Genomic DNA, 18,743 nt, shown 5'->3' with positions numbered 1-18,743 from the left:
TTAGCATTTTGACTCAGCACATAAATATTTACTGGATGAATTTACTGGAGAAACCAGGATGAACAAGACTCATGTCTATAGAGTGAGGCCAAGGGATGTTAACAGCAGAAGAGACTGAAAAATAATCAGCAAAGATGGACCAACCTTCAGAAAAAAGAAATGTCAGGTTGGAAAATAAAACTGGATTTTGTCAAACTCCTGCTTTCATAGAGAGCGGTGGTTCTCAAATTGTGGTCCCAAGACCAGAAGCAACAGCATCACCTGGGAACTTGCTAGAGATGCAAATTCTGGGGACCCACCTCAGACCCGCTGAATTGGAGACTCCAGGGCATAGGTCCAGGAAGCTATGTTTTAATAAACCTTCCAGGGGATTTTGATACACACGCGAGTTTTGAGACCCATAATCTAGAAAAATAAGATCAGCTCCACAAGGGAATTTGGAGCTCACGAGAGTAGTGCTTCTAAACCTAATGTGCACAGGAATCACCAGGACAATCTTAAAATGCAGATTTGGGTGCGGCAGGTCTGGGGTGGGGCCTCAGCTCCCAGCTGATGCTGATGCTGCAGGACCAGGGTCCACACTTGGAGTAGCAATGGGTCTAAGCCAGGGCGTTTCTGGCAATAACACAACCAGAATTGCTCTAGGTTTAAAAAAAGGGGGGGCGGGCGAGAAAGAACCATTGCCTTTGGGATAGGTTCAGACCCAAGCCTCTGGAAATGCTTTAGGAAAACAGGAAATCACCCACATCACATACCACTTTTTTCCCAAAGTTCCCACTCAGGTATAAGACCTTCTCTGAGCACTTTAATGAAAATTGCAGCCCCTTCCCTGACTCTTCCTATCTCCCTTCTCTTCTTTGCTCTTCTCCTCAGCACGTGAGCATCATCGGAACAGATGACCTATTTTACTAATTTACTTTGTTTACTGTCTGGCCTTCCCCATCTCCATCTCTCACCAGCATGTAAGCTCCATGAGGGCAGGGATTTTGTCTGTTTCATTCACTGTTATTTCCTCTGTGCCTAAAACACTGCCCGGTGCATAGTACGTACTCAATAAACATTAGTCAAGTAAATGAACACACATTTCTGCCCATTTTTTCTAAGAAGCTCCCTCCCCACTCTCGGTGCTGCCCTCTGGAATTTCACCTGTTGCTGCTCTCATGCATGTACTTCAGTTTCACCAAAATTCATTTCTCTATAGGTGCGTCTTCCCCTAAACTCCTTGACAATGGGGTCCGTGTGTTACCCTTTTCTGTCCTTCATCCAACCCTTCCACTCAAAATTCTGCCAACCTTTGAAAACACATATAAACAGCCATCCATCCTCACTATAATTAATGCAAAAAACACAGAATTTCATTCATGGAAGAGTAAGGTCAAACTGCAGCTGGTGATATCAGTAATGCATGCTCCTAATTACATACTAGAGGGAGCGCTAAACTCCACTGCCATCATGCAAGTACAACGTCAAAGTTCCTGAAGCAACCCAGAACTCTGCAGCTGTTACAGACTCTGTTTTCACCTTCCGTGCAGTTTTTCTAAGGGCTGAGGCAAATTAGAAAGATCAGTTGTTCCTTCTAACCACGGCTTGGTTTGAATCCTGCCTCTTAGAGTTCCAGGAGCTATATCTGCACAAGGTGGAGTGAGGAGGACTTTTGATAAAACATTGTCATCTTGGGCAAGGACATTTCACCCGTTCCTTCCAACCGCCCTGTGGCAGGGGGTGCTAATATCACGCCCACTTTGCAGGTAAGGAAACTGAGCCCTGGGATGACAGTCCCCTGCTCAAGGTCACACAGAGAGTGGCAATGCAGGTGGGACTCCAGCTCAGTTCTGGCTGCCTTAAAGCCTCTGCTTCTGGGACCCGCCTCTCTCCCCCAGGTCCCCGTCCCTCCCCCAACCCTTGGCAGGGTCTGAGCCTCTGCTCATTACTTCTAGAACAGAGACAGCATGCGTGGACGCTATCTCATACTTCTGCCTCTAGCGCTGAAAATTAAAATGGCTCAGGCAGTATTCAGCCTTGCCGACTCCTGGCTGCACCCCTGTCACCTAATTACCTGACTTCAAAGCCTCCACTCGGCAGGTGTGAAGATGTGAAAGCTGCCGTTTCCCCTGAGAACACGGAGTGACTACACACAGATAAGACAGGCCCCAGAGCAGCTAGGGTACCTGGGAAATCAGACAGAACTTCGAGTTGGACCCGAGGGCTTGGATTAGTGTGTCTCAAAGTCAGAAAGACCAGGGGCCGCCGTCCTGAGTACTCACCTGAGAGCCGGGTCTGTAAAGGACCAAGGTGGGGATGTGGGCCTCCAAACACTAACGCTTGGTAGTTACCGCCCCCATCTCCTTCCCTTGTGCCACGGAGCTTAAGCCTCCTTTAGAGGCTGGAACTCATTCATCCCCCCCACAACTCCAGGAGGGAAGGGCACTCAGCCTCACCTTTTGACTGAGACATCCAGGCTGGGGGAAGAGTAAGAACTCCTTCATGGGGCAGGGATGTGGGGAGGCCTGAAGGAACCCAAATGAGTTCCCAGCCTGGACTGGACAAGGAAGAGGAAGTCTAGAGGAGAGAGAAGGGTTCCTACTTTTCAACTTAGTGGCTCCTGTAAGGCGATCAGAGGCACACTCATTTGTAACCCTTAGATACAGCTGAATGTTATTGACTATTTTACAGTAATTGGACCAAAGCAGGTATTTAATACAAGTTTACAGAAGGAAAGAGGAAGGCCAGACAGAAAGGCATTTGTGACCTTTGACAGAGGACAAAACCCTAAGCCTGGCACTGGGCTATGTCCTTTGGTGCTGATTTATTCAATGCTCACTGTCACATTGGGCAGGTGTGATGATTATTCCTTTCATGCAGATGAAAATGCAGAAATGTGGGGCAACTTGCCCAATGTCATTGAGCTAGACAGCCACTTCTTAGCTGTGTGACCTCAGGTTTATCCTTGCTGGGAGTCAGCTTTCACATCTGTAAAATGGGAAGACTCAGAACCACCGCCCCCCACCCCGAGAGGCACCACAAGAAGAAAAAATAAAGGGCAAAAGGCCTTTGCAAACTCTAACTCAGGGATCAGCAAACCGTGGCTGAGTGGCCAAAGCCAGCCACGGCATATTTTTGTACAAAAGCCTTTACTGGAATAAATAAATTTGTCACACTTATTTGTTTATATATTGTCTCTGGCTGCTCTTGAGCAACACAGCAGAGCTGAGTGGTCGTAACAGGGACCCACTGGCCCACAAAGCCTAAAATACTTACTATCTGGTCGACTAGAGAAAAAGTTTGCCAACCTCTGATATCAGATGCTATGAAAATGCAAGTTCCCACTGTGCCTCTGCAGACAGCACTATGCGTTTCCAGCATCGCCCTCAGCTCTGCTTCTTATTCATAAGCTCTCTCCTTGACCCTTTACCCATGTGCAGAGGTTGATTTAAGACCTATTTCTGAAAAAACAGAGAAGCAGCTCTCCTGAGAGCCAAGAAACCAAAATCCCATAAGCTATTTCAGAGCCCAGGATGGCTCCTGCCGACATCAGGCACCATGAAAAGGTGCTTCCAGGAACAGCCACTTACTTGCAGTTTTTACACTTGAGGCCAAAAAGCATCCCCTTCCCACAGACTGTGCATGTCTGAGACATCCAGTACTTCGTGGAAAACCTGTGGGAAAGAGACAGAAAGTGTTCAAGGCCAAGGTGATGGTGACTGACGGATCTCTAGAAGGATGACCACTGACAGGATAAGAACATGGGCCCTGGATTCCAGCCCCTCTTCTTCAGAGATAGGTGACTTAATCGAGTTGCTTAAACTTCAGTCTCTTTATCTGTAAAGTGGGAATAATAACAGTATTGACCTCATAGGTTGTTCAGAGGATTAAACAAGGTCATGCACAGTGCAAGGGCTTTACATAGTGCCTTGTAAACAGAAAGTGCTCACTGAATTGGGCTGTGACTGTATTGTTACCCAAACATTCAGTCATTCAGTCGTTCAACAAACATTGCCTGCCTGGAGGTCTACTATGTGCCAAGTTCAGACTGGAGACAGATGGATAGGGCTAGAACTGTCCTCAGAGAACCACAAAGCAAGGTGGGGCCCCCCGGCGGTCTATTCCCCATCACAGCTAGTTACATCGCCTGGGAAGCTTCAAGAAGGGGTGATCTCCCCAAAAGTGGAGACTGCAAACGTTAGTAGCAGAGAAGAGGGCCCTAAAGGGAAAGCCATTTTGGACATCAGCCCACCTTGCTCCCCAGCCACCACCACTTGCTGCAAACATAAGGCAGTGCAGAGGTTTCCGATATACAGCTAGGAACCAGTGGGAACAGAGATGCATTTGATTAACTTCTGGGGCCCCCTGCTGCCGCCAGGGTGCTTTCCTCTTCATGAGATACCAGGCAGCAGCAGGGCTGGCCCCAAGAAAAGTATTGAAGGTTGCCAGGTCAGAGTTAATTTTCGTTTTCAATTTTTGTCACCTTCCGCAGGAGTTGTAGCTAATCTCCACTGCCTCACAGTGTCAAAATGAAAATCAGAAGCGATTATGTAACTTGGTGCTTAAGAATTCTGAGGGCCAGCCTGCATCCCTCTGCTGTACCATCTTGCCTGATTTAGGTCAGTCACTCTTCCAACAGAATGATCTGCAGCCCAAAGCCTCCATAACTAAGCAAATAGTAATATTCTGAAGAGACACTCTTGTGGCCAGGAAAACTCCCTTTCCAGTTTTGGACTGGGGGTTGGTTAAGTCCCTTTCTGCCCCTTTAGCAGGATGAGCAAGTGTGGCAGGATCTACTTTGCAGGATTTGTCAGCTCTGGGGAATGGCAAACGGACTCGTGTTTCATCCACCAGCCAGCAGCACGGGAATCAAGAGTATGAGTGGCAGGTGGGAGTTCCTTCTCCTTTCCAGCCCTCTCCCATCCCTGGGATCAGCAATCCCTCTTCCAAGCTGTGGCTGAGGTGACTCTGAGGGCAGCGGATGGTATGGGATTTTAATTTCATTTTTTCACCAAGGCTGGGATGAGTCTAGGTCTTTCCATCTTGGCATGGAGCCCAGAGAGAAACACAGGGTGAGACTGGAGAGTAACAAGGCATCCCAAGTGCCAGCTCCTCTAAGAAGATGTTCCTGATGCCCAAGATCATCAGATCATTTTCCTCCTCTTGGCACCAGCATTTGAATCTGAGGTACCACCAGGTCTAACATTAGGGTGCTAGAGTCTAGGGTCATGGCTGAGCCATGGGTGTGGCCAATTGGGTGGAGCGAATCCAGGGGTGTGGCCAATCCAGGGATGGAGCTGAGCTAGGGGTGTGGCCAATCCAGAGGTGAAGCTGAGCCAGGGAGCAGCCTGTAAGCAAACAAAACAAGGCCCTTCTTTTTGATGCCTTTCCCTCTGCATCTCACCGCCTGACCACTGACGTGTCTATCGTGTATTTCTCACGACTTCCTCCACCGTTTTCTCATTTGAGTCTTAACAACTACCCTGTCAACATATTTCTTTCAAAAACTGTTGACGAGATGCCATTCCGGGAGAATGTGCTCATTCCTGCCTCACCCCGGGTTACGGTGACGTGTCTGCCCCTGGAATTGCCTCCCCCGCTTATAGCCCTGATCCCCACCACCACCGCACTGTCATCGTCTGTTAACTGTCTATCCCTCCACTAGACCTCAAGTTTCCCAAGGTTGAAAGCCTTACGTCGTGTTCAGTGCTGCAGCCCCGGTACAGATATTCTCTATAAATACTAGTGGAAAGAAACTATGAATGAGTGAACTCTCTGCTGGTCACAGAGGCCTCATGCAAAGAAAGCTCTCAGCAGAGGTGTCAAAAGAACACAAAATGCTGGGGTTAATTAGCTTGTAGATTCATCACTTAATCATTCAGGGACTCAGTTTCCCTATCTGTCAAATGGACATGACCACACTTGTGCTACTTACCCCACTGAGTTTGTGAACAGATTGTGAGGATAATGAGATAAAACGTGGAAAGTTAACTTCGTAGAAGGGATGACTTAGTAGATAGAAATCTTCCTCCTGAAAAGGGCAGGTGTACTCCTGGAGAGGTTGTCCCGGGTACCCAACAGGGCTGGAGCCCTGGACTAACCTATGCTTCAGCAGAAAGTGAGCATCTCTGACTTCAGCCTGCAATCTTGTCTTCTGGGTGGGGAGACCCAAAATTAGGACAAGCATTTGTCTTAATATTGATACCATTTACTGAGTGGTTATTATGTGCCAGGCCCTTTGCTTAGCACTTTAATATATTATCTCATTTAATCCTCATGACCACCCTATGAGTAGTCAGAAATATCTGATGAGAAAATTGAGTCTCAGAGAGGTTAAGTAACTTCCTCAGGGTTGCAAAGCGTTACTAGCTGGGATTGGAATACAGGTCAGTCTGACTCCAAAGCCCTGGCTTTTAACCAGTAGGTGTTAAGTTTACGAGCCAGGTGAATAAGAAGCAGACACCTCAGTCCCTTGCCACATTGAGGTTCAGCCTGGCAGAGGAGAGAAGAGCATGGTGATATCGGAGCTGGGGCAAAACAGCCTGCCAGCCTTTCCCCACGCTGGGGCCAGAGGCCCCAGCCCTCCCTGTGCTGGGAGGTGGGCCCCGGTGCAGCCAGGAATCCAGCCTACCTGTGCTTGATGGAGTTGCCGAGGTCTCTGCGAGGGATCTGTGGGGACCAGCGTGGCACTGACAGTGTGTCTGCAGGGAGAGAAGAGAGGAGGAGAAGGTCCTGTTACACAGAGAATCGGAAGTGGGGGGGGGCTCCCACCAAGCCCCAGAAGGAAGAGGGAGGCTCGCTGGCCTCAGGAAGGACACTGGCCACCATCACTTGCTAAACCAAAGCCAAATGGAAAGCTAGCTTAGCTTGTGTTACCTTAACTCACGCAAGGTCCCCCGGGTGGGGCAGTGCCTGGAAAAAACCAGCTGGGGGAAGAATAAAACTGAGCACGGCTCCCATCTACCAAGTGCTTACTGTGTGCCAGGCACGTGCCATGTGACTCACATGCCTGAGCTCGTTACGTCCTCAAAACAAGCAACCTTCCAGGTGAGGAAGCTGAGGCTTGGAGAGAGGAAGTCGTGTGCTCAAGATCATACACCTTGTAGATCCCACAGAAGCTGTGAATCCAGGCTTAAGGGACCTAGAACACGTGCCTGTGTATGCAAAGTTCTAACTTAGCAGATTCCAAATGCCAGTTGTACAAGTGTCACTCTCCTAATTTTTGTCACGCCCCTGTACAACCCATAAAATTATCTACTTAATATTTTAGGTTGACTTATTTGTTTGTTTAAACACATTTATTCTCAAAGCGACTCTATATGGAAAACCAATATCACTTTCTATATAAGTAACTATTTAAAATATGTCTAACTATGTACCACCTAAACTCATGCTGGAATAAGTGGATGGATTGATGAATGGATGATTGAGTGGGTAGGCGGATGGGTAGGTAGGTGGGTGGATGGGTGGGTGGACGGATGGATGGATGAATGTCTGGATAGGTGCATGGATGGACAGATGAGTCAGTAGATAGACAGATGGCGAGGTGGGTGGATGGATTGGTAGGTGGGTAGATGGATGGATGGATGAATGGTTGGATAGGTGGGCAGATGGACAGATGAGTTGCAAGGTGGACAGATGGGTAGGCGGATGGATGGATTGGTAGGTGGGTGGATGGATGGATGGATGGATGGACGGACAGCTAGATGAATGGATAAATTGATGGATTAATGGGAATGAGGAAGAAACAATAAATCACACAGACTTCAGGCTGGGTGCCTATGCCCATCTGGTCTTTTCTTTCATGCCTCAGGCTACATCCCAGCGACCCACACTATCACTCCACCACTGACTGAGTTCCAGGACTTCTTCCACAGCCTCTGGGCACCAGCCCCCACCTTCACTCCACTGCCTGGTTGCCCGCATCACCCTCCTTGCAGACCTCACAGGCCCCAGAGAGGTGTGAAACAACAGCAGAAATGGACCGGTGCGGCCTGTGAAACCTCCACCAGCTAGGGGAGAGGAGAAGGAAGTGGCTGACCCACACGCCAGCTCTCATTTCTCAGGCCAGATGGATGGAGCCAGATCCCTGTCCTCAGAGCTGCAAATGCACGCCTCATTTTTCACAGCAGTTGTTATGGAGTGGCGCGCTCACTGGGGAGCTGGGCATGCCTGCACCGATCAGGGAGCATTTAACCCTAACCCATTCACTCCTCTCTTCTGTCTAATGACACTGTCAACAGCCATCTGAAAGCTGTTTCCAGAAACCCCAATTCTGCCCTTGTAAAGCTGGGACCATTTCTGGAAGAGCTAATGATTTCCCAAGCCCCAAAGGCCAGAGAAAGAGGAAGACAGCATGATATATCACTCAGAATCAGAGCCAGTGGAATTTCCTCTAGTTTAACTAAAAACTAAATGTCATCAAGTCCAAGCCCATTTTATTACTTGTTTTGGCTTCTGAGTGAAGCAAAAAAGACAAGAAAGAAAGACAATTTTAAAAGAGAGAGAGAGAGAGAGCAGGGGATTGAAGTCAGATTTGTAAGGAAGGATGCTGCTACCTGCTAAGTCCTTAAGATGCTTTCTCCAGTGCCAGGGATGGGTAGAGGTGGAATGGCTATGCTGGAGAGGAAGGGTTAGCTCAGATACACAGCCTCCTCATGGGGAATCTGCAAAGTGAGGAGTGCCAAAGGGGTTTCATCTCATGGGATGTTAGTAGTGGCTGTCTAGGAAAGTGTGTTGAGAAGGATTCTGAGGCTCAAGAGGAAAGAGCATTGAGACTGATTAGTAACATCTGCCATGGGTGAAGAATAAGGCAGTACCAACAAGTCTCCATATTTTTGCCACTCCTACAAGGACAGGGACCACATCTTCATCTTTGCATCACTGTCTTATAGCACAGCAAGCACCTGGGACAAAGTAAGTACGTAACACATGTTTGCTGAATCTGAGATTCTTATAATAGAAACAGTGAATTTACTGAGCACTCAATATGTGGTAGGCATAATTCTGTGCCGTTTATACGCAGAAGCTTTGCCTCTATGCAGTCGGTGTTCTCATTATTCCCACTGCACAAAGGTAGACACAGAAGCTCAAAGAGGTACAGTGACTAGCTAAAGGTCACACAGCCGGGCACTGGTAGATCCTCAAGGAGTAACTCTGCAGTTGTTCCCGAGCCTTCCAAAAGCCCCTATATCAGCATCTTCAATCAGGGGCACTTTTGCCCGGGGGAACATTTGGCATTGTTTGGAGATACTGCCAAATAATTGGGGCGGTGATGTGGGGATGCTACTGGCATCTAATGTGTAGAGACCAGGGATGCTACTCAACATTCCACAAGACACATCCCCACGCCAAAGAACTAACTAGACCCGGGCTTCCCTGGTGGCGCAGTGGTTGAGAGTCCGCCTGCCGATGCAGGGGACGCGGGTTCGTGCCCCGGTCTGGGAAGATCCCACATGCCGCGGAGCGGCTGGGCCCGTGAGCCATGGCCGCTGAGCCTGCGCGTCCGGAGCCTGTGCTCCGCAACGGGAGAGGCCACAGCAGTGAGAGGCCCCCGCACTGCAAAAAAAAAAAAAAAAAGAACTAACTAGACCCAAATGGCAATAGTGCCAAGGCTGAGAAACCCTGATCGAGATGTTTTTCACTTCTCTAGCCATCTCCCCACCCCCTCCCTCTCCCCACAATCTTGAGATGGTACTTCTGAAGCTCAACTCAGTAGAGAACAAATCCTCTTTTATTATAAGCACATCTCACTGTTAGATTCATATCCTAGTTGTTCTCATTCTCAATTACAGCACCCTCTTGAAAAAGTAGATGTAATTAAGTTTGGTAGTTTGGTTTCATTTCCCAATATCTGGTTGAAGGAGCAAATTCCGTCAGTTACATTCATCGGCCGCGACAACATTAGTCTCCAGCAATAATAACCTCCACACGGCTTCGTCCCTGGGTGTGCAGATCTGTACTCTGAGATCTTCTCTTTACTTTCTCCGTTTGGATTTCCTTAAACTTGCCAATGCAAGCCTTAAAGCAAAGGAAAACTGTTTAAAGGGAAAATCTATGAAAATTCAGGCCTTATCACAACAGAGAAGGCAAACAGCACTTATAGCAATTAAACTGATATGGAAACTTCTGTTTAACAATCAAAGTGCCTATTAAGATGTCTCCATAGCTGAACAAAAGCTTCTTTTTACTCTAATTTTCTGATAACGAGACACGCAGACACGGAGTCAGAATTATGACTATCCCTGGTGCCTTTGGTTCCAGGGATAGAATAATAGACATTTCTTCCCAGATATTTTCATTCGCGGTGCATGGCAAGGGAGAGTGCTGGAGAGAAGGAGTGCTTTTCTTCCCTCCTTTAGGTCCCACTGTTGATGCCCTCTCAAAAGTGCCTCTGTATAACAGGAGGGGAGAGACCAGGAGGCTTGGTCTTTGACAGCTTGGTAGCCAGATAATCAAACGAAGCCACGATAGAAGAAACCAATATTAATAAAGCATCGTGGTAGGCTGAGCCATGATGAAATGAAAGATTCAGGCTCTGACCTGGTGAGTTTGAACTCAGGCTAACAGAGTCAGGCATGGGGAAAACTCTTGAAAACATTTAACACAGAGAATCACGTAAAAATGGGTGATGATAAAGCAAAGGAAAAGGAGGGAAACAAAGAGGAAGAAAGAAATAAGAATAATGGTATGAATTTTAAAAATGAGAAATGAGAAAAATAATAAATATGCTTCGTGTTGAGTGTTACCATGTGCCAAGCACTATTGCCAAATAAGCCCTTTACATATATTATCTCATTTTATCCATACACTGCATGTGTGTGCACATGTGATGTATCAACTGTTATCATCGGTGCCACAACACCAACAAGGAAATCGAGAAGTTATACCATTTGCCCAAGGTCACACAGCAAGTAAAGGCCAGGACTGGGTTTTTTAAATTCAGGTCACATAGCTGGGGCTCAATAAACGACAGCCAATTTCATCCCCATTTCACAGATGGGAAGACTGAGGCTTAGAAGCAATAAGCAACTGTCTATAGCTAAAAAGGGACTGAGTGGTGATCTGAACCTCAGAGAGGAACAAACTGGATGCTTCTAGTCCAGACTGCTCTCCGGATACACGGAGTTCAACCCATCCTGTATTGTCTGTGCCTCCCACCTCTGTCTGGGGAAAGCAAAGGAAACAATGAGAACCAGCCCTTTTAAACTCAGAAAAGGGCCTCAGAGGCTCAGAAAGCAATGTCACAGTATGTTGTTTATTCCTACTATCATTCATAGAGTTACTCAGTAAACATTTTGTTGAATATGCCTACCCGCCACCCCCAAAGATGTCCATCCTAATCCCTGGGCCCCATAAAATATATGACTTAACAGGCAAAAAGAGATTTTGCAGATGTGATTGAGTTAAGGATCTTGAAACGAGAGATTAGTCCGAATTAGCCAGGTAGGGCTGATGTAATCGTAACTGAAAGAGGGAGGCAGGAGGGTCAGAGTCAGAGAAGGAGATGTGATGTTCGCTGGCTCTGAGGATGGAAAGGGGCCAAGTGCCAAGGGATGCAGCAGCCTCTGGAAGCTAGAAAAGGCAAGAGAACAGAGTTTCCCCTGGAGCCTCCAGAAGGAAACAGCCCTGCAGACACCTGAACTTTAGCCCTGAGACTGTTTTTGGACTCCTGACCTCCAGAACTGTAAGATAATACATGTATTTTCTTGTAAGCCATTGAGTTTTGCTAATTTGTTACAGCAGCCGTAGGAAGCTGAGACGGCACTACTGTGTGCCAGGTACGGAACTGGGGGTGGGTATATGGCAAACAAGATAGTCAAGTTTTCTGAGCTTAGAGTCTACAGGGGGAGACATAACGTGACACATTCCATGAAGGAAATAAAACAGGACTTTGGGGTTTGTATTAAGGCAACGGGAACCATCTAGTGCATTGGAACAGAGGCAGGAGGCTGTGCGGGGTCTTACGCATTGAAGAGTTCCCTTTGGCAGCTGAGGGGAGAGCAGCCTGCCAGGCTATTACAGAAAGAGGACGGCCCCACCCCCACCCCCTCCTCTAACTCCCCACCTCCGCTGGGGTCCAAAACATCAGCCCTGACCCTTACAAGGCCATTCAGCTCCCAGGCCAGGTCTTTCTCACTTGAGCTGTCATGTCATGATCCCACCTGCAGCCCCCCATAAAAAAGCCATATCCCAGAGTACTCAGTCCACTGGCTGGTACAGGAGCAATGCACAGTCTGACTTCTTGTACGTATCCCAAGGGGGGATTCGCCTCTTGGAGCTGTTTCTTCCTTTAATCCAAACAACCCTACAAGGTTGTATCCCTAGTTTAGAGATAAGGAAAATGAGGATAATTAATTGTTCCGAGTCCTATTGCTAGTATTTGATGGACTTGAGAGTTGACCCCAGCTTCCTATAAAACTAAAGCCTTGCTTTTCACCCCCGCACCCTACGGCCTTCCTATGCTATGTCTCCCTCTGAGACAAGCGTAAAAATTATTGTTCAAATCACGCGGTCCTTGAGTTGGAAAGGACCACAAGAAACCGTCTATCGCAGTCTCTGAGTCTCTAAACTCTATTGGCTAGAAGAGGAGCTATCCCATCCTTAAATGTTTCCATGGAGATAAAGACCTCTGAGCACATAGTACTATTAATAATAACAGCTAACATTTACCGAGTACTTACTATTTGGCAGGACTCAGATTAAATGCTTTAGATGTATTATTTCATCTAATCTCCTAACTCCATTTTGGGCGGGAGAGCTGGGGTTTGAGTTAGGACAGTCCACCCCCAGAGCTCATCCTCAGAAATGCCGCAAATGAAATGGAAGGTCCAGCTGCCCTTCAACTTCTAGCCCAGGGACAGGAGAGACTGAGAACTTAACAGTGGTGCTGCCTTCAAATAAAGCAGCAAATTCTTTAGGCTCCAAGGTCCTGAAATTAATAAAACTTAGAGCATATTCAACTTTTCTTCTGCGGCCACAGGCCAGTCACCAGCTAAAATCCCACTGATTCATCCAAGGTGGCCACCAGTCCTTGACTAAAGCGGTTCACAGTATTATTCACATAGCGGGGAACAACTCTATTTGCTTTAATATCCAATTCAAATACATCAGATCTAAAAGTCTTTTAATCATGTGCTATCTCTAAAGGTTACAGCACCATGGTGCTTTGGGGCCAAATTGAGTTTCTTTGTGTAGATGGACATAATTTTCTCCCTGAGACAACTGCAACCCACTTCTCAAGATGCAAATTTCATCACCTGCGGGCTTGTGATCACTGTGAAGGTGTCTAGGGAACAACTCAGCACTGGTGAGTAGTAGATAAGAGTGAGCCTGGGTCGCAGGTCTTGGGGGAAGAAATAGGCAGAAGAGATGCTGGGGGTGAGCAAAGCCTGTGCTGCTCACTCTTGGTGGAAGAGACCCTTCAGAGGAGATGCTTAGGGATTCCCCATGGCACTTAGGCAAAGCAAAGGGCAATGGTGAAGTTACCTGCCTAGAAATAGGAAGACTGCAGGAATGGAGGTATCGGGGGTCAAACCAATTGGCATGTATGTGGGGTTCAAACCAGCTACAAGGCCTTGAGCACAGGCCTATTTTAAAGACAGAGCAGCAGACTTCATTTCTGAATGGGAAGGTTATCAAATTGCTCCATGGAGTGTGGGACTTTGAAGTGAGTAGACCTGTGTTCAAGCATCAGCTCAGCCACTTATTAGCTATGAGACCTTGGGCATTTTCACCTCTGTGAGTCTCAGTTTTTGTCTCCTGTAAAAAAGGGGCCATAATATCTCCCTCACAGAATTGTTAGCAGGATGAAGTGGGGTAATATAATTGGAACAGGGCTTAGCTGAGTGCCTGACATATTATTGTTATTCTTGCTTTTGTCATTGTCATCATCACTCTACCTCTAGGATTAACACACCAGTTAGAACCTGACAAAGCTCTCCACGGACTATGACTTAGAACAGAGGTTGGCAAACTATGACCCTCAGGCCAAATCTGGCCCATCACCTGCTTTCGTAAATAAAGTCTGATTGGCACACAGACACACCCACTTATTTACACACTGTCTGTGACTGCTTCTGCACTATAATAGCAGAGTTTGAGTAACTGACAGAAACATGTGGTCCACAAAGCCAGGTATAATTATTACCTGGTCCTTTATAGAAAAAGTGTGTCAACTCCTGATTAAGAGCTGTGTAACTCATTTCCTTGGTTGATTAGTGGAGAAATTTTTCCCTTTTTCTTTTTCCAGTTTTATTGAGGTGTAATTGACAAATAAAATTGTAAGATATTTAAAGTATACAATGTGATGGTTTGATATATGTATACATTATGAAAGGCTTTTTTCTTTGAAGCCAGAAGACTTGGGTTATAGACCCACTTTGGCCACTTACATGGTGGGAATTCTTGGACAAATGGCAGCTTCCAAGCCAAAGTGTGCATGACCACGTGGTGTCACCCCTCTGCTCGCCTAATCCTAGGTGTGTTGTTTCAATGTCCATTTTACAGAAGAGAAGAGCCAGGCAGAGTAGAACCATCAAGCGGTCCAGCCAAGGTTCTAACCTATCCCAGTCTCACCCCAAGTCTGTTTTCTTTCTAGCTCTCACCGTCTCCTGGTAGAATAATCTGTGATGAGGCAATGTCTCTGATTACATGCCACTGCTGAAATCCATGTCAGCTCATGAAGACAGAAGGAAAGGAAAATTAACTCTCTCCTCTCACTGCTTCTGCCTGGGCTAATTAATACGATTATCCAGTTGTCACTTTATCAAAGCAGAGAGAAGACCTGGAGGACACATAAGTTACCATAGGGGAGGTGGTGGTGCTGGTCATGGTCAAGGAGAACAGATGAAGTGCTCTCCTGGGAGTGGCTCCAGGTACAAGCCTACCTTGGTAGGACAGGTGAGCAGTGAGAGCACTGAGCAAATGGGAGCACAGAGAGGCTGGCATGTGAGGCAAGAGGCAGAAAAGTGCAGAGGATGTGAGGGGAAGACCTCACAGTGAGTCAGAATCAAAGTTCTCTTCCATCACCTGTTCCTCCTGGCCCAAGGCTCGGTTAAAATTTTTTTAAATGGTGAAACCAAACTGGAATTACCTTCAGGATCTAGTGAGAAAACTAGGGTGTATTGATTCTAACACGCTCCTTCAAAACCATGCTCCCCTTTTTAAAAAACCATCACCACCTCACGTCTGAATCCCGGCAGGTGACTGCTTAGCTGGGATTCCCTGAATTGCCCATAAATCACACATGTGAACAGTGATAACATCACGCCCTCTCCCAGTGAGACGTGTGAAGGGTGGAGTCATCAGCTGTGATTTACTTCAGCCCCCTCATAGGGCCTCAATTAAATTTCATTGCCAGTAAAGAAAGGGAAGATGGCTGCGGCATTTAATTACATTTTATAACGTGCCCACTGTTGAATTTATTGAAGTGTATCAGGGATTTTTAACCTCCTAACCAAACAATGGGACACCTGGGCGCCACATGAGCAATTATCTTCCTTGTGGGAATGATAGACGAAGAATCTAAAACGTTAACAGTAGTCTGGGTATATGTGCAGGCAGTGTGGCAGCAGCGGCGGGTGATGGGAGTGGATATGACAAGAGAAGTGAGGCAATGGGCCGCTAATTCCATGACACCACCCCATGGACTGGAGGTGGGGACTGGTACTAATTATGCATCTTCCCTAGATTCTAAAAACTAGACCTATTAGGAAATTCATCTCCCTTCCCTGTCCCTGTATCCCCTCAAATTTCCCCTTGATATAATTTTACTGCTACGGTCTAGAAAGAGGAGAGGGATCATCTTGAAATGTCAAAATCAGTTTATGTAATAAGATAATAGAATACAAAACAAATCTAGAAATCCAGAAGAATCTCATTAGGAAAATGGATCCACGTTGGTTTATTTGGGAAGCACGCAGGAAATAAATGATCAAGAAGGAAGTATGTGTGATGCTTCTGGAGTTAGAGTGGAGGCTGGCAGGTCCCTTCAATATAATCTTGAGGGCAAACTTGGTATATCCAAAATCATTATCTCCAGGACCTCTGTTATAGCATCACGTCTACTCAAGTGACCACGAAAAGTCAGATGAAGAGGAAGAATATGCTGATCCCAGGCCAAAGAGGAAGAAATGCCTGGTGCCTCTAAGAAAGCAGAAGGACAGCACTGAGGGCCAGTCCTGGGCTGAAAATTGCCATTGGCTGCACTGCTGTCCCCAGCCTTCCCCTGGTCACATTCACACTATGGATCTACTCACTTGCACCTCCCACCTTCAAAGATACTGTTCTCTCTTTCTAGAACAGTCTCCCGCACCCTTTCCCTACTTCTCTTAGCCTGACTCATGCCCACTCTTCCTCCAAGATCTAGCTCAGGCATGGCTCCTCCAGGAAGCCCTCTCTGAATGTACAGGGCAGACACCCCTGCCATGCTCCTCCCAGAGCATCCTGCGCTTACCTCTTTGGGTCACTTGCCTTGTTGCACAAGAGCCTCTGCGTACACATCTGATCTTTCCACCACCCAGTTGACCGTGAGCTCCTGCACAGTAGGAGATGCCGATTACTCATCTTTATGTGTTCAGTGTCTCATGCAGAGTTTGGCTTCCAGATGAGAGGTGAAGGGTTTTTCTTGCTAACTCCAGCAAAAAATAAGCCAGTAGCCTAACCCTCCAAATGGAGGCTTCACTTCTCCACAACCCTGCATGGCCTGGACCACTGAGGGGTCCCAGGAAGCCAGGCGCCCCACTCTGCCCTGGCCACACACCCATACCTCCAGCCCTGGCTCTCAGGCTCTGAGCAGGAGCTGGGACCTCAGCTGGGGCGGCTGACCAAACTAAGCCCATCTGCTCAAAAATGGAGCCCACCACTTCCTCGCCCAAACCTCTCCCCACGTGCCTGTCTGTTCAGGGCCCCACGGCTTCCTGAGCCACCGGGGTCAGGACCCCTGGAACATTCTCAGCTCCTCCTGACTCTTCCCATTGACAGAGTCCCTCTCGAGGGCAGATTTGCACTGTATGTCAACGTTCACATTCAGGCCCCTTAGCTACTGTGTCAGGGAGGTCTAGTATCAATCCCATTTTACAGATGAAGAAACTGAGGCTCTGAGAGCTTAAAACAGAGAAGCAAAATGATCAAAAGAATGGGGTTTGGAGTTAGAAAGACCAGGGTTATTGTCCTGGTTCTGCCCCCAAACTGGGCAAGGTACTTAACTTCTCTCAGCTGCAGCACAGTAATCGCGATAACAGCTAACACGTACCAGGCGTTGCCTAAGTCAGTGGTTCCCCAATTGTCAGCATACTGGAATCAACAGATGCCTGGGCCTCTCCCTTGCACTGTGATTTAACTCAGGGGTCAGCAAACTACACCCCCATGGGCCAAATCTGTTTTATAAATAAAGTTTTATTGACACAGCAACATCTGCATTGTCTACAGCTGCTTTTGTGCTATAAGGGCAGGGTTGAGGAGCCATGATGAAGACCTGATGGCCCATGAAGCCTAAAATGTTTACTATCTGGCTCTTTCATTAAAAGTTTGCTGATCCTCTATTTAATTATACTGGGGTATGGCCTGGCTTTGAACATTTCAAAAGGTTTTCAGGTCATACTCATGCGCAGACAAGTTTGGGCACCACTGGCCTAAGTGTTTCACCTGCATTAGCTCATTGATTCTCTGTAACATATCTGTTTCATTCCCTCCTGTATCCTCAGCAGCTAGCACAGGGATGGCACAAAGGGGCATCTCCACAAATGTTCACTGATGAACAAATGAGCGCACGAACGAATGAGTGAACAATCCACCCTGTGAGGTAGGTACTAATGATCCCATTTTGCAGATGGGAAAACTGAGGCTCAGAGGTCACCTAAGGAATGTGTCCTTCTGGGATTTTAACCTAAATCTCCTGGACTGCAGAGCCCCATTTGTGAGTACCGTGGTCTCTCTTCAGACATTCAGAAAGGAGAGACCACCAGCAGAGTTGGTGAGGGGGTCTTCCTGTGCACCCTCCCTGGGAGAGACGCCCTGAGCAAGAGGAGAGGCGGCCTGGAAACCCGAAGACGCTCGGGGGGGCCGCCCGCTAGCAATGCAGAGCCATCTCAGACCACACAGATACAGGACCTGTCTCCTTGGCCTGAAGGAAAATGCTAACTGGAAGAGGCTGGCTTACTGCCCCCAGCTCAGGCTTAAATGAGGACGAAACAAGAGTTGACAGAGGCCTCGCGCTGCCATCACCGCAAATGTTCCTGTGAAGGGAGGAAAACAGCCAGCCCTGTGCTCCATCAATTTCAACTGTAAATGCTCTCATGTTGAAATAGAACAACAGGAACGGCAGTATCAGGGACAGGCATGGGGCGGGGGAGGCAGGGGACATGCAGACCACAGGCTGGGATCTGCAAGTCGGGCTTGACACCTGGACCCCGAAATGGGCAATGTTTGTGGATGGCACGTTCCACAATCCAGGCAACCCAGGGGCCAGACCCCCTCTTTTGCTTAAGAGGCAGAGAGACAAGATGGAATTAATTACAGGCACAGATCTGAATCCCAGTCCTGATTTTGCCTTTGTGATGCCTGTGTCCTCTGCTCTTTGGACCCCTTCCTCTGTAAAAGGGGAGCGAGAGCACCCATCTTGCGGAGTTTCCCTAAGGAATCGGGCACTGGAACATGAAGCAAACGCCTGGTGCGCAGTAGCTGCGCCATAAAGGTGGCTTTCACCTCAAGCAACCCGGGCGCTTGTCTGCGCTTTCCTTAGTGGCCCTCCTCTCTGGCCT

At 47.6% G+C, this 18,743-nt stretch overlaps 1 protein-coding gene across 1 annotated transcript in view; it reads right to left on the bottom strand.

The window, feature by feature from the left end:
* Nucleotides 1-18,743, bottom strand: part of KSR2 (kinase suppressor of ras 2) — a 404,068-nt gene that overhangs the window by 100,244 nt on the left and 285,081 nt on the right. The window contains exons 6-7 of the mRNA XM_033836923.2: nt 6,614-6,683; nt 3,573-3,656 (exon numbers count right to left, since the gene is read on the bottom strand). Of these exons, the coding sequence (XP_033692814.1) occupies nt 3,573-3,656; nt 6,614-6,683 (154 nt within the window). The remainder of the gene's footprint in view (nt 1-3,572; nt 3,657-6,613; nt 6,684-18,743) is intronic.

Source organism: Tursiops truncatus, chromosome 13, assembly GCF_011762595.2.
Source record: "Tursiops truncatus isolate mTurTru1 chromosome 13, mTurTru1.mat.Y, whole genome shotgun sequence".
NCBI lineage: Eukaryota > Metazoa > Chordata > Mammalia > Artiodactyla > Delphinidae > Tursiops > Tursiops truncatus.
Note: the sequence above shows the minus strand (reverse complement) of the source record. Positions and strands in the feature narration are given on the sequence as shown.